Source organism: Bidens hawaiensis, unplaced genomic scaffold (assembly GCF_021521415.1).
Source record: "Bidens hawaiensis isolate Kalapana, Puna unplaced genomic scaffold, B.hawaiensis_p1.1 tig00086801_1, whole genome shotgun sequence".
In the NCBI taxonomy this organism is placed as follows: domain Eukaryota; kingdom Viridiplantae; phylum Streptophyta; class Magnoliopsida; order Asterales; family Asteraceae; genus Bidens; species Bidens hawaiensis.
In genome coordinates this window covers 16,248-29,988 of record NW_027504239.1, presented here as the reverse complement: position 1 = coordinate 29,988, position 13,741 = coordinate 16,248, and the positions used below count along the sequence as shown (strand labels likewise).

Below are 13,741 nucleotides of genomic sequence, written 5' to 3'. Positions count from 1 at the left end.
TAGTGCATGCAATGATGCCATTTCACAAGCAAACAATATTGTTAGTGAATATGTTAATAACTATGATGTCATTCTTGATGTATGCTACCCGTCTATCGTTGAACAAGAGCTTCGTTTAAAGAAAACGGTAACCATTTTTCCCCTTTCGATATTTTTTTAGAGTAAACTGCGGTGTTTTCGTCTTTTCTGGTTTGTCGAAAATTGCGAGGTTTTAGTCCAATAGTTTCAAATTTGCGATTTTCGTCCCTTTGGTTTTCATTTCACTTGCAATTTAACCAAACCTCCACTAACCCCGTTAAGTCTGGTCGTTACACCCATCAACTTGCACCACACAATGAGGTGGCATTTTTGTCCTTTTCTCTCCCAAATAAACCCCAACCGCTCATGTGAGAGGGGTTGCGAATTAAGGCTGGGGTTTATTTTGGGGAGAAAAAATGACAAAACTGCCTGTCACGTGAGGTGCACACTGATGGGTTTAACGACCAGACTTAATGGGATTAGTGGGGTCGGGTTTAATTGCAAGTGAAATGAAAACATAGGGATGAAAATCGCAAATTTGAAACTATTGGACTAAAACAACAAATTTCGACAAACCACAGGGGTGAAAATCGTAGTTTACTCTTTTTTTCTAAGTTTCTAGTTTTTGATATTTGTGACATGTAACGATTTTATTTCGTGTATGGTTTTATAGGCTACTAAGATGAGCGTTGGAGTTGATGTGTGTATGAGTTTATGAAAGACGGTTTTATGTTTAATCTCTACCCGAAGTTCAACGGGCCCCTGCATGCTAACCGAACCAAGTTACCATATTCATGGTCCTATGTGCAGCGAGTTCGTTTTCTAAATTTCATAAGATAATATTTACGTGTTAAAACGTTAAAAATATCATATTTACCTATTTCATTGTATATCTATTCTTATAACAGAATTTTAAATTATAACGATAATGACGGGGAACATCAACATTCTTCCCGTTACTTACACGAATCATCGAAAACAAAATTCCAGTTTGGATTTTCAGGTAAGTTTTCGGATTATTTATGTAAACACTTGTATATAAAATAAAAAAAAAATACTTAGTAATAACTATTTTAAAATTTTGTAATAATTTATAGTGGTGATCAAGATTCTGTAGTCCCGTTGCTTGGATTCAAGAACCACTTGTGCGTGAACTGGCTCACAATTTGAAGTTTAAGGTTACGGTTCCATACGGAGCTTGGTTTCATCAGGGCCAGGTACATTCTTAAGCTATTCATATTTAGTTTGACTTTCATGGTCAAACAATTCATTTTTAGAATTTGAATTTAAGATTATTAGTTCTTTCTTTTAAGTTTAAAACCTTCACTGTGAGTAATTTTTTTTTACTCCAATTTATCAAGATTCATATCAATTTTACACCCTAACTTTTGTCTGATTTGACCAAAAAAAAGTCAAAAATGATGGACTAGGAAACTTCAGTAGAGTATTGTAGTGAAGTTTGGACTTTCATGGTCAAATAAGTAATCTTTTAAATATGAGTAAACTGCGGTTTTCATCTTTGTGGTTTGTCCAAATATACGGTTTTAGTCCAATAGTTATAAATTTGCGATTTTCGTCCCAATGGTTTCAATTTACTTACAATTAAACCCAAATTCACTAACCCCTTTAAGTCTGGTCGTTAAACCCATCAATGTGCCCCTCACGTGAGGGACAGTTTTGTCCTTTTTTTCTCCCAAAAATAAACGCAGTCCTAATTCGCAAGTCCCCTCACGTGAGGGGCTTGGTTGTATTTTAGGAAGAAAAAGGACAAAACTGCCCCTCACTGTGAGGGGCACGCTGATGGGTTTAACAACCAAACTTAACGGGGTTAGTGAATTCGGGTTTTTAATTGCAATTTAGAATGAAACCACATGGACGAAAATCGCAAATTTAAAACTATTAGACTAAAACCGCATATTTGGACAAACCACATGGACGAAAACTGTAGTTTACTTTTTAAAATATAAACTTCTTACTCCTAGCTGTTTGACTAGTTTGACCACAAAAGTCAAAGTGTAACTAGTCCACACAGGTTAGTTTTGACTTTCATGGTCAAACAAGTGAATATTATTTTTTTTTTTTGCAATTTTTTAAAGATTATAATCAGTATCTTTAGCATTTGTTAATTGTATTCATAGTGTTGACTTTTTATATACAAAAGTCAAATTCTGCATTTTTCTGGTGTAGGTTGGAGGTTGGATGACCGAATACGGGAACCTGTTGACTTTTGCAACGGTCAGAGGTGCTGCTCATATGGTGCCATACGCTCAGCCATCGCGTGCTCTACATTTGTTTAGTTCGTTTGTTCGCGGGTCAAGACTCCCTAACAACACCCGTCCATCTATTGAGGATTAATAATGTTTATGGTTTTAGATCGAAGTTGACAACATATTGAATTTCTTATTTTCTTTACGTGGCCGAAGGCAAAATTAAAAAAAAAAATGTTAACATAGGTTTTTTCGATTTGTGTAAGAACGGAAAATGGAAGTGAGAGTTTGTCATATGCCTTTTAAAGAGAAATTTGTGTGAAACCTGAATTGACTCGGCCAACCCAAAAAAAAAGGCTTATGTTCACGCAACTTATATAAATGAAGTGAAAACCGCAACATCGGGGCCGTCTTTGAGGCATGGCAGGGTAGTCGACGGCCACAGGCCCGACATCCCGCTAGGCCCGAAATTTTTTTTTTTTCAAAAAAAAATATATGTATTTTTATCAAAAACATGTGTATAATTAATGTTTCAACACAATTACGTAACAACTAGCTTGATCAATGGTAAAGAGGTATGACATTTAACCAAAAGGTTGTGAGTTCTAGTCTTATCTGAGACAATTTTTAAGTTTATTTTTTATAGAAAAGTTTTTTACACAATTTAAATCATAATCAAATAAGCTCATTTATAATTAAATTGTTTAAACCCAACCAAATGTTTCTTTTACTTAAGGCCTAAAAAAAAGTTCACCTTTGGTCCAAAAAATTTTTTCGTCTTTTCGGAGCCGGCCCTGCGCAACATGTAGTTTAAAACATCATAATCACATAAAAAAAAAATTGAAAACAAGTGTAACAGATATCCCATCTAAGTGGTTGAGACACTGACATGCACAACATAGCACCTACGCCTGCAATGGCAAATAACGCGACAAGAACAATGTATGTTAACACTGTTACTTTCAAAAGCAGAGTGTTTTCCAAAGTAAATATGGATCGACGAAAATACACATATGAAGTTAAGTGCGATATAAAGTAAAATGTAATTGAAAATCCTAAAACAAAAGGATGCCCACAAGTTAACTACACCAAGTTATTTTGACTAGGTCAGTTTAAACCGGCCTAACCTGTTTATGACACAGTTAAATTGTGTTAAACTATTTAATTTTACAATATATAAAAATATGTACTAAAAAATTAGTCGCTACTTACACATATTATTCCAATTTTCATTGATAATCTGTTCCATGACGTCCATCCATTAAATTCTATTGTTTCATGAGTTTTTTCATTCTCGTTTTTGTCATTATGTTACTCGAACAAATTATATTCAACCGTGTTAAATGGGATGCAACCAGTCTATTAACCGGTCCGTGTGTGTGTTTGGGTAATTGACAAACTTTTGGCTCCTTATCATAACTTTGTTTATTTAAACGAACACTTACATTTATTTTCCTTTCATCCTTACCCATATATTTCTTTTAGTTTAAAATCTTAGACCAACTTTCTCCGTGATTTTAAACGGCAATAACTTTTTCATACATTGATATCTTTTTAAAAAGAATTTTATCATAAAAACAAACATTTTATTCTCTTTAATTTGTATATACTTACTGCTATTGTGTCGTTCCTTACCTTAATAAAACTAATATTACATGACTATCCGTGTTTATGTTCGCATATCATTGCACGAAGAAATGTTCGAACTTTTGTATATTTTTCAAGCATTTAAATATTTTATAACTTCAAATCAAGATAATATATACTAAATTTGTAATTTGTCAACATAAAATAAACAATAAAATTACTTCAAAAAATCACCAACACAAAATTATTTATTATATCTTGTGCCATAGTGATACAAAGAGTTTAGGTTATTCAGTTGAGACTCAAGTTTGATTTTCATTTGTTTTATTTTAAGTGAATATTGACAATAAATGATTTGAGCTATGGCTTATGAGGTTGTCAGTTTGGATTCCGAACTCACTAAGTTTTTCGTCTCAACGTGTGGGAGTTCTACTCTTGTGGTGGCACAATGATTGTCAAGTGACAGTCGACGGTATGGTTTCTCAAGGGAATGCCCACGTCAAACTCTGACAGCTAGCATGACACTAGGGTTGTTCTTTCGGGTTTCGGGTTTCAAAGTTTTAAATCTCGACCCGAAACCTAACCCAAATCTCTCACGGGTTTTTCTGGTTCGGGTAATTCAGGTTCGGGTTGGTTTAATCGGGGTTCAAGTATCCTTGAAACCAATATAAAAAATATTTAAAAAAAAAACTACAATGTTAAAATTAAAACAACATATTCTTCTTTGCTCGTAATACAAATAATAATATAATAAACCAACATAACTTGATAAAACAACTCAAAAGAAGAGTAAAACTAACTCGAACCGTAATCGTCTTCAACCGGACGTGATTTGGTTGTCTCGATTACGGTTGCTATTATTAATAAACGGAAAACATAAATTAACCCTAAACAATCTATCCATATAACTGCTAAGATGTAGCCTACTATACATAAAAAAATATATTTAATTTAAAAGCTAAAAGTTTTATTCGGATTTTTTCAGGTTGACCCGAAACTTATAAATCAAACCCAAGAACCAACCCGAATCACTTTGGTTCGGATTCAAGTTTTTCGGATCGGGTTAGTTCGGGTATGGGCTTTCTCGGGTTGGATTTTATGATCCGAGTAAAATGACGGTCCTACATGAAACCAGTTAAAACAGTATAATCTGATTAAGGTGAATCAACAAGACTCTATAATTCTCAGCGCAATAAAGTCGTCATTCGGAAAAAAAAAATGAAAAAAGTAAAGAAAAAGACATGTCAACACAAAATAAACAATTAAAGATTTCCAAACATCACCAACACAAAAATTATGATTTATTCTCATCTTGATCTCAACTAGCTACCACCATTTGAAAGCAATTAAACTTCATTTTTACTCAAAACTTGATTTATTCAAGACTCAACAAAACCTCAATCCCTTGAAAACCCACTTCAGTTTCTGCTTCAATTTCACAAATCCATTTCTGGGTATTGCAAAAAATCAAATCTTGGGTCAACCCAAATGCTCAATCGAACCAATTGGAGTCCAATTTTGCATCTCAAACCTTCAATTTCCAAATGGGTATTTCGTAAAAGATATCTTTTTAGGGTTTATTGTTCATTCATCACATTAGCTGTAGTTTGTGGGCTTATTATTATTCTCAAGATTCAAGAAAACATGACCCATGATTTTAAAGATTATAATAATAATAAAGATTCAAACTTTTGTGATCTTTATGATGGATCTTGGGTTCTTGATGATAGTTATCCTTTATACAATGCATCCCAATGCCCATTTGCAGAAGCTAGTTTTAATTGTTTAGGTAATGGTAGGAAAGATAATGTGTATGTTAAGTGGCGGTGGAAGCCGAAACGTTGCGAGATTGTTCGGTTTGATGTTGGGGGGGTTTTGGAAAAGCTTCGTGGGAAGCGGGTTGTGTTTGTCGGTGATTCGTTGAGTAGGACGCAGTGGGAGTCGATGATTTGTTTGCTTATGACCGGTGTGGAGAATAAGACGAGTGTTTATGAAGTTAATGGGAGTAAGATAAGTAAAAAGATTCGGTATTTGGGTGTGAGGTTTAGTTTGCATAATTTTACGGTTGAGTTTTATCGGTCGGTGTTTTTGGTGGGAATTGGGTCGGTTCCGAGGCACGCGCCGAAGAGGGTTCGGTCGACGATTAAACTTGATGAGTTGGATGGTGTTAGCGAGAAATGGGTTGATTCGGATATTCTTGTGTTTAATATGGGCCATTGGTGGAATCGCGCAAAGCTTTTTGAAATGTAAGTTTTTTTTTTGGGTGGTGGTGGGGGGGGGGGTAATATTATGTTTTTATGTGAATGTTATAATGAAATGTATTTGGATTTGATATTGGATAGGGGTTGTTATTTTAAGGTTAATGGAAGGTTAAAACTTGGAATGTCGACAATGGCGGCTTATACGACAGCGTTAAACACTTGGGCTTCTTGGGTGGAAAATATGGTTGATACAGATAGGACCCGTGTGTTTTTCAGGACTTTTGAGGGCAGTCATTGGAGGTACATTTTGACTTTCTTGGTCAAACTGTTTACTTTTGGAAATCAAAATTCATATGCTTTTGTTGCTTAATATATATTTTGAAAGCATTCGGCTCGTGGTACTTATGCGCTTTCGTTTAGTTAGAAAAATATTGTTTTGGATAGTTTAGAATTCGTTTGGATGTTGAAGTTGAATTCATGTGTTTGACCTGGAAAGTCAAAGTATTTATTTTGTGTCAATTTCATAAAGGTTATTTTTGGTATTTAATTTATAATGAGTAAATTCAATGCCTTAGCTCTTAACACTTTAACAGAATTAGTGCATTAGTGCATTTTGACTTTTAAGGTCAAATATGCTACTTTTCAAATGTAAAATTTGTATAAAATCCATAACAAATTTTTAGCCAAATTATTTTTTACCTTCTACGTGTTATGGTTTAAATCTTTGATCTAGTTATCTGTATATCGTTTAGTCATATCAGTATTGAAGCTGAATTGACTGATTTGACTTTGACCCCAAAAGTCAAACCTGTAATCTCTTTCTTATATCTTAACTGCAAGTAGTAAATATTACTAGTAACACTTTTTTGCGTGTACCAGCGGCCCAAAGGGTCATACCTGCAACGTTACCGAAAACCCTTTGGTTCAAAGCAAGAGTGAATATAACGAATACAGAAGTCAATTTTCAGATATTATAAAAGAAGTGGTGAGTAACATGTCGGTTCCTGTAACAGCAATGCACGTGACCCCTATGGGATCGTATCGTAGTGATGCGCATGTTGGCACGTATAGTGATAATCCAACGGTTCCCGATTGTAGTCATTGGTGCTTACCTGGAGTCCCTGATGCATGGAATGAAATCTTGTTTTCATATTTATAAAATTGTAAGTTGACTTTTATGTCACTATTAAGTCAAACCTAGTTGATTACTTGATTCAGATCAATATTAGATATGATCTCTTACAAAATTGAAGTTTGATGTAACATTCAATTTTTTGTTGTATTTTTGTAAGTTGTAACATTAGAGCATATTAAGCTGCACAATTATATACAGTCATTGTTGAAATTTCTTTAGCTATTTAATGATAGGGGTGTTCTTCGGGTTTGTTTTTTTCGGGTTTTTCGGGTTGGATTCTCGGGTTTCAAAGTTATAAATCTTGACCTGAAACTCGGGGCTGAGCACGGTTCAGTTTGGTTCAATTATTAGGCGAAACCCAAACCGAAACCGAAGTAATCTTTATTTGAATACACAAACCGTTCGGTTTTCGGTTTTCCGGTTATTTTTGTTTTTTTTTTTCAATTATGTGTAGACATCGCAGAAAAAAAAAATTAAAAAACTAAAACTGCATATTTTAAGCTTGTATAAGAACCTATTAAAGTACCACATATGTATTGAATTTAAAAAAAAAACAAAAATAGACATGTGTTACATGGAACTATATGAATACAAAGTTGCTAAATAGAGTTTAAAATTCACAAAGCTCTTAATTAAAAATCATTATAAGTTTAGTCTCAATCTTCATTCATCATCTTATTTATCTTCAAAGTTTAGTCCGTTTCTCATTATCTTGATAATCTTTATCACCATCAATCAGGTTGGTTCGGTTATTTTTGTTTTTTTAAATGGATAACCGAATCGAAATAAAAAATTCGTTTTTTTTCAAAAAAACAAAAAATTAACCGACGGTTAATGCTTCGGTTTGGTTTTTCTCGGTTAATTCGGTTTTCTGCTCACCCCTACCTGAAACCCAACCCAAATCTCTCATGGGTTTTTTGGGTTCGGGTTATTTCGGGTTGAGTTAATCAAGTTTTGAGTATCTTAGAAAACAAAAAGAGTTAAAAATAAAATGCTAAAATTAAAATAAACATATTCTTCTTTGCTTGTAACGTAAATAACCAAATAATAAACCAACATAACTTTGAAAGCATGTATAAGTTATAACACAAAGAAATTAATACAATTTTTTTAACACGCCTTGATTATTTTAAAGAAAAATAAGCTAAATATGGACAGTGAAATCTTTGGAAGTGTCTTACAATAAACACAATCTACAACTCTACAACCTTAACATTGGTTTCAAGACAAGTTTCTTGAAACTTCAAAGATATGTACTACAAATACCATTACCTACCAAAATAATAAACTTCTTTTCAACTACAAATATGATCAATTCACTTGATTTCATATTTCACATCAAACCAACCTCAAAAACCATAAACTTTAACCTCTCATCAAGAACACATTATGAAGACAGTCATATTCGTGGTTTTTAATTCTTTCGGATGTGTTCTCTTTCTAGCACCCGTATTGTTTACTTTGTGTTATTTCGTGAAGAAATGGAAATGCAGTAAAATGACTGAAAAAAATGAAATGGTGCATGTTGACGAGCATTTGAAGATGAGCGAGAATATTTTGGAGGCTCCGAATGGTATGAAAACTGTGGCTATCACCATTGATGATGATTTGCATGTTCATGAAGAAGAAGAGGCTACCAAGATTGAGAAGCTTGGGAAAAGTAGTGGTACAACTTCTCAAGCTTGAAGTTGAATATGAATGTATATGTAATAATAATATGGCAATTTGTTGAGTATGGAATAAATACAAATATTACAAGTGAAGTAGTGTAATTCAGAACTCTTATATATATCGTGAGAACTAGAGAACTCGTCTCAATCACTTAATTATTTGATCCGTGGCTCAAAAGAATAGTGACATACTGGCATGTATGCCACATGTAACATCATGTCTCTCATAAACACATAATCGGTGGCGTAACCTCTCCCAAAATGTGAGTTTGATGATGACGAGTACGAGGAATCTCATATAAGATTTTGATGATGCTCACAACTATGATTTTAATTAACTCGTTCAAAACAATTGATATATTAAGTAGTCTATTAAAAAGATTTATGATGGTTATTTTTTTGAGTTATGAACCTTTTATTAACATCTCTTCCGCATTTTCACTTGTTCATATACGAGTCAGTCATACGAGTTACGTATTATCAGCACCCCATCATTTTCCCTCACTTGAAAAGAACTCGTACTCTTTCGGAGAGAGAGTTTCAGTTGATGAGTTGTTTAGTTTCTTCGCTTCTCTAAACGTCTCCTTCTCTACCACCAACTTTTGATTTTACATTTTCAATAAGTTTTATTAATGGAATGCTCGTTTTAAAAAATCCCAACTATGTTCTATTGATAAATAACAGTCCCAACGTCACTCTTGGCTGACGACAGTCTCAACAAAAGGTGCATTGTTATAATGGTCCGTGACTAATGAAGGACTAACTCCGTTAGTTCAGGTCGTTGAAAAAACGGCGGCTTGAACACTCACATTTTTTTCCTGGAAAACTCAACTTTTTCGTCCCAAAAATCTTTGCAACCTTAGATCGAACCTCGAGGAATATATTTTTAGTAAAGCTCAGAACTGAAGTCGTTGGAACCCTAAAACCACTGTCAAAATCAGTTCCTACCTTAGCATTTCCCTGGCAGACCCACCACCAACCCCACAATCTCCACCATGAGAAAAGAAGATTGATTTACTTAACACAACATGCCACCATGATACTGAAAGTATGATATTAATATACCACTCGACAAGAAAGAAAAATAAGAAGATACATTCTAGCAAAGGTTTATATAAAAACCAACAATCTAAAATAAAAACTAATTTACTCAAAAAGTTTTATGATAACTATTTCTGTAAGTTACGGATCGTTTTTCAATCTTCTTTCACATTCTCAGCGATTCACATACAAGTCGATAATTTGGTTATAAATCCCGATACCTTTCCTCTCTGTTATACGAAAGTGCCAATCTTATACGATGTTTTTTGTAATCAATTTTGCGGCCATACACGATGTTCTTTACTTGGGAACATATATAGGTTGAGTTTATGGCGAAGGCATGCGAATTCGGAAATGATCGTATGAACATATGTATATTACTTCTAACTTGTTCTATGCACTTGTATATGTGTTTTTTTTGTTACCAACACATGTTCATACTTCATACCATGAGATTTTGTTATCTACAAATGTGCATACCATATTTGTTAATAACTCAAATCATTATGTTACTATTTGGAGCATAGATCCTAAAATTAAACACTTATGCCCTATTTCCCTTTTCATTTTGTTGTTAAAATAAGTTATTATAAGACTAGTTTATGACTCTATGTATTAGCATAATTTTATTAATCTGTGTTTCAAAATATTATATATATATATATATATATATATATATATGTGAGTTTTACTTTATGAACAATTTTTAACTCTACAACCTTAACATTGGTTGCAAGACAAGTTTCTTGAAACTTAAAAGACATGTACTCTATTCTTCAAAAATAATCACATTTATTCTCTACTACAAATACCAATCCACTTAATGTCTTTGTTCACATCAAACATTCAAACCCATCACAAAAACACACAAATTTTAACTATTCTCATCAAGAAAGTTCGATGAAGACAGTGATATTCGTAGTTTTTATTTCGTTCGGATGTGTTCTCTTTCTTGCACCCGTATTGATTACATTGTGTTACTTCATGAAGAAATGGAAATGCAGCAAAATGACTGAAAAAAATGAAATGGTGCATGTTGATGAGCATTTGAAGATGAGTGAGAACATTTTACATTTTTGAGGCTCCAAATGGTATTAAAAATGTGTCTATCACCATTGATGATGATTTGCATGTTCATGAACAAGAAGAAGCCACCAAGAATGAGAAGGTTGGGAAAAGCAGCTGTACAACTTCTCAAGCTTGAAATAATATTATATGATTGGTATATTCAATAATGTGGCAATTTGTTGATGATTTGAAGTAAATATTGTTGCAAGAAGCATTATATGTGAATCATTATATATAGAAAAGTTATTAATTCTATATTCTATGAGTTGCGAAAACTTGAAGAACCTACGTAAACTATTTAATCATTTTATCAATGACTTAAAAGAATATTTTTAAAGGATAATTATATTTAAGTGACGAATCAAAGATTAAATCGAATACATCCGGATAATATATGTATTATAAGATTGTCTGTAACGCTAAAACTCATTCTTCTCATATGCATGTCTAGTCAGTTGTTTATAATATTTTTTTTATCAATTTGAAACATGTGTTGGGAGTAAAAGAGCATATGATTTAGCTTTCTCTATGTTCAAATCTCAAAATAGTGTTCTATAACCATAATCAAATAAATGTGATCAATATACTTACGAATAGGTAAGCATGAAAGGTGACATAGCCATTAAAATATATCAATACTATGCAAAGAAAATAAATAAAAGATGACCTTTTTTCCATGTTAAGAAAATTGTTGTCTAATGTAAGATGATCTTCTGAATAATTAATGACTAATCCTTGTGATTAAGAGAAAAACACCCCAAAGTGCATATTAATCTATTTCTTGATCTTAGCATGTTCATCCATATTTCCATCGCGACTTCTTAAACAAGGATCAACGTTTTCGCTAATTATAACCCACATGTTGTGGAGGGTATGGGTATCCTCCTGGTTGGTTTGTGGGAGGATACCAGGCCTGTCCAGTACCATACTGGCCACCAGGGTAGTTTGCATACCCTGGTGGCTGATGGTACGCTGGAACCCCCTGATATGTAGCCGTTGGAGGATGAGAACTGCCGCCATCCTGAGCCGTGGAAGCTTTTTCCCTAAATCTGTGGGAAAAAGTAAACGTCCCAACGGCTTTTCCACGCATGGACTGCACCTGGTAGTCCGCCACGTGCTCGGTCCCACCAGAGGTTGTCTCGAGAAGCTCACGGACCGGGATAGACACCTCACCGATATCCTTATCACCCCATGCGCGGTGTTGTCGTATGACAAATAAGAGATTCGTCGTTTCGATGGCTGACTCCTCCACCGGAAATTTAACCCGGTGGTTCCATTTAGGGTTCCTCCCACGAGCCGAATGCGTCTTCTTTTCAACGATTGAATTCCCATTTATTAATGAAACAACTACATACACTTTCATCCTGAAAAACAAGAAGAAATTTTTCAAACCACTTGCTGAGATCACAGTAATATCCAATGGACTATGATTATCCATATATATGATTTGTGTTCAACAAATTAATAAATATAATCTTGGTATATCTTCTTTACTTTTTTATTGTTTCTTGATTTTTTTTATAAAACTTGAACCATACAATTAAATGTAGGTTCAAGGTATGAAAAAGAACAAGAAACATGGTTGCTAATTTGGGTTTATTGTGAAGGAATTGAAGGTGGTAAGTTGGGTTATTAGACACGGTAGAAGTGAAGGCTAGGAAGGTTTAAGAGAGATGATATGAAGGATGGAAGAGAGTGATTAATGGATCACCATTGGTTTTGTTTACTTACATGCAAAGTTTCATAAAATGTAAGAATATATAGTAAATTCAAATGTAAATAAAATTAACAATCCCCTTGAAGTACATAAACTCAAACATTCGGTAAACTGTTCAGCGGAAAGTTCGTTTATGAACACATGTTCCATTTGTTTGTTTGCGTTCATGAACGTTCGTTTACGTTTACACATTTAAGTCAACTTGTTTTTGTTCACTTACGTTTGTTCATATATGTTCGCTAGTTTAGGTTTCTTTAAGAGCTTTCGTTTATGTATTTCCTTAAAAGTGGCTCACTAGTCCCTACAATTAGTTTACTCACTATTAAACAAAGTATCACCGGTGACTTGTTACCGAGGGAAATATCCCGTCGGGAATTACTAAGAAAATACGCATAAAATAGTTTAAATGTTTTTTTAAATAGTTTCTCATTTCAAAATTTTGACATTTTCGTGGGCGAGCGTTACCAATGAAGATTCCTTCAGTTATCCGTCGGTGATATTTGATTGGTTTTCCAATAATAGTTTGGGAAGTGATAGTTCAATTACGCCATCACCGCCATTGTCCTATGGTCCCACACCTACCGTGTTAGATTAGACCTAGGCGAAGGATGGTGAGGGCCAGGGGTGGCCCGACCCCCTGTTGTTTTTGCGCTATTGTAAATTTACCCGTTCACCGTTTGAAAAAGTTTATGCATAGTGTATATTTACCCGTTTTCGACTGAAAACTTGACTCCCCCCCCCCTATTTATTAAATTTTATACATTATACAAAGCTCGTTGACGTTTCTCTTTGACTATATGATCATACTTATTAATAAGACAATAGGTGAAGGTACCTAGTTAGCTTAGCTTTCTATTTAGGGTCTAGTTGACTAGTCTTGCTCCTTGTTGCTTATGAATATATTTTGTTTGATGCTGCTTTTTGTTTCGTATGCCCTATTCTTAGTAGGTTACAGATTCCTTGCTTTTTTGGTAGTTTGCTATCTATGTATTGCTAAGTGTCTTGCTTGTAGGATGTATGTTTACTCTGATAACATGTATGTAGCTTTATGAGCTGGGAGTCTCTATGGGAGCAGCCTCTCTGTTCTCACGGATAGA

The 13,741-nt window shown here is 33.9% G+C and overlaps 2 protein-coding genes and 1 long non-coding RNA gene across 5 annotated transcripts; 2 read left to right on the top strand and 1 right to left on the bottom strand.

Moving 5' to 3' along the window:
• The first annotated feature begins 1,131 nt into the window (after window positions 1–1,131).
• LOC143607799 (uncharacterized) lies at window positions 1,132–2,549 on the top strand. Its single transcript, XR_013149056.1, has 2 exons — window positions 1,132–1,235; window positions 2,206–2,549. It is a non-coding gene; the product is annotated as an uncharacterized LOC143607799 (long non-coding RNA).
• Window positions 2,550–5,192: 2,643 nt separating this feature from the next.
• LOC143607798 (protein trichome berefringence-like 7) lies at window positions 5,193–8,745 on the top strand. 3 transcript variants are annotated; one of them, XM_077083108.1, is made up of 4 exons: window positions 5,193–6,058; window positions 6,155–6,313; window positions 6,893–7,176; window positions 8,628–8,745. In XM_077083108.1, the coding sequence occupies exons 1-3, from the start codon at window positions 5,301–5,303 to the stop codon at window positions 7,170–7,172; spliced, it is 1,197 nt and encodes a 398-aa protein (XP_076939223.1). In that variant the 5' UTR covers window positions 5,193–5,300; the 3' UTR covers window positions 7,173–7,176; window positions 8,628–8,745. The 3 variants fall into 3 exon arrangements, with proteins under 3 accessions (XP_076939223.1, XP_076939224.1, XP_076939222.1); XM_077083109.1 differs by lacking the exon at window positions 8,628–8,745 and having other exon boundaries at window positions 5,193–5,360; window positions 5,602–6,058; window positions 6,893–7,377; XM_077083107.1 differs by lacking the exon at window positions 8,628–8,745 and having other exon boundaries at window positions 6,893–7,377.
• Window positions 8,746–11,771: 3,026 nt separating this feature from the next.
• LOC143607796 (protein SRC2 homolog) lies at window positions 11,772–12,365 on the bottom strand. The gene has a single exon (XM_077083106.1). It carries the CDS (start codon window positions 12,363–12,365, stop codon window positions 11,772–11,774), a length of 594 nt encoding a protein of 197 aa, XP_076939221.1.
• Between the last annotated feature and the right edge of the window lie 1,376 nt (window positions 12,366–13,741).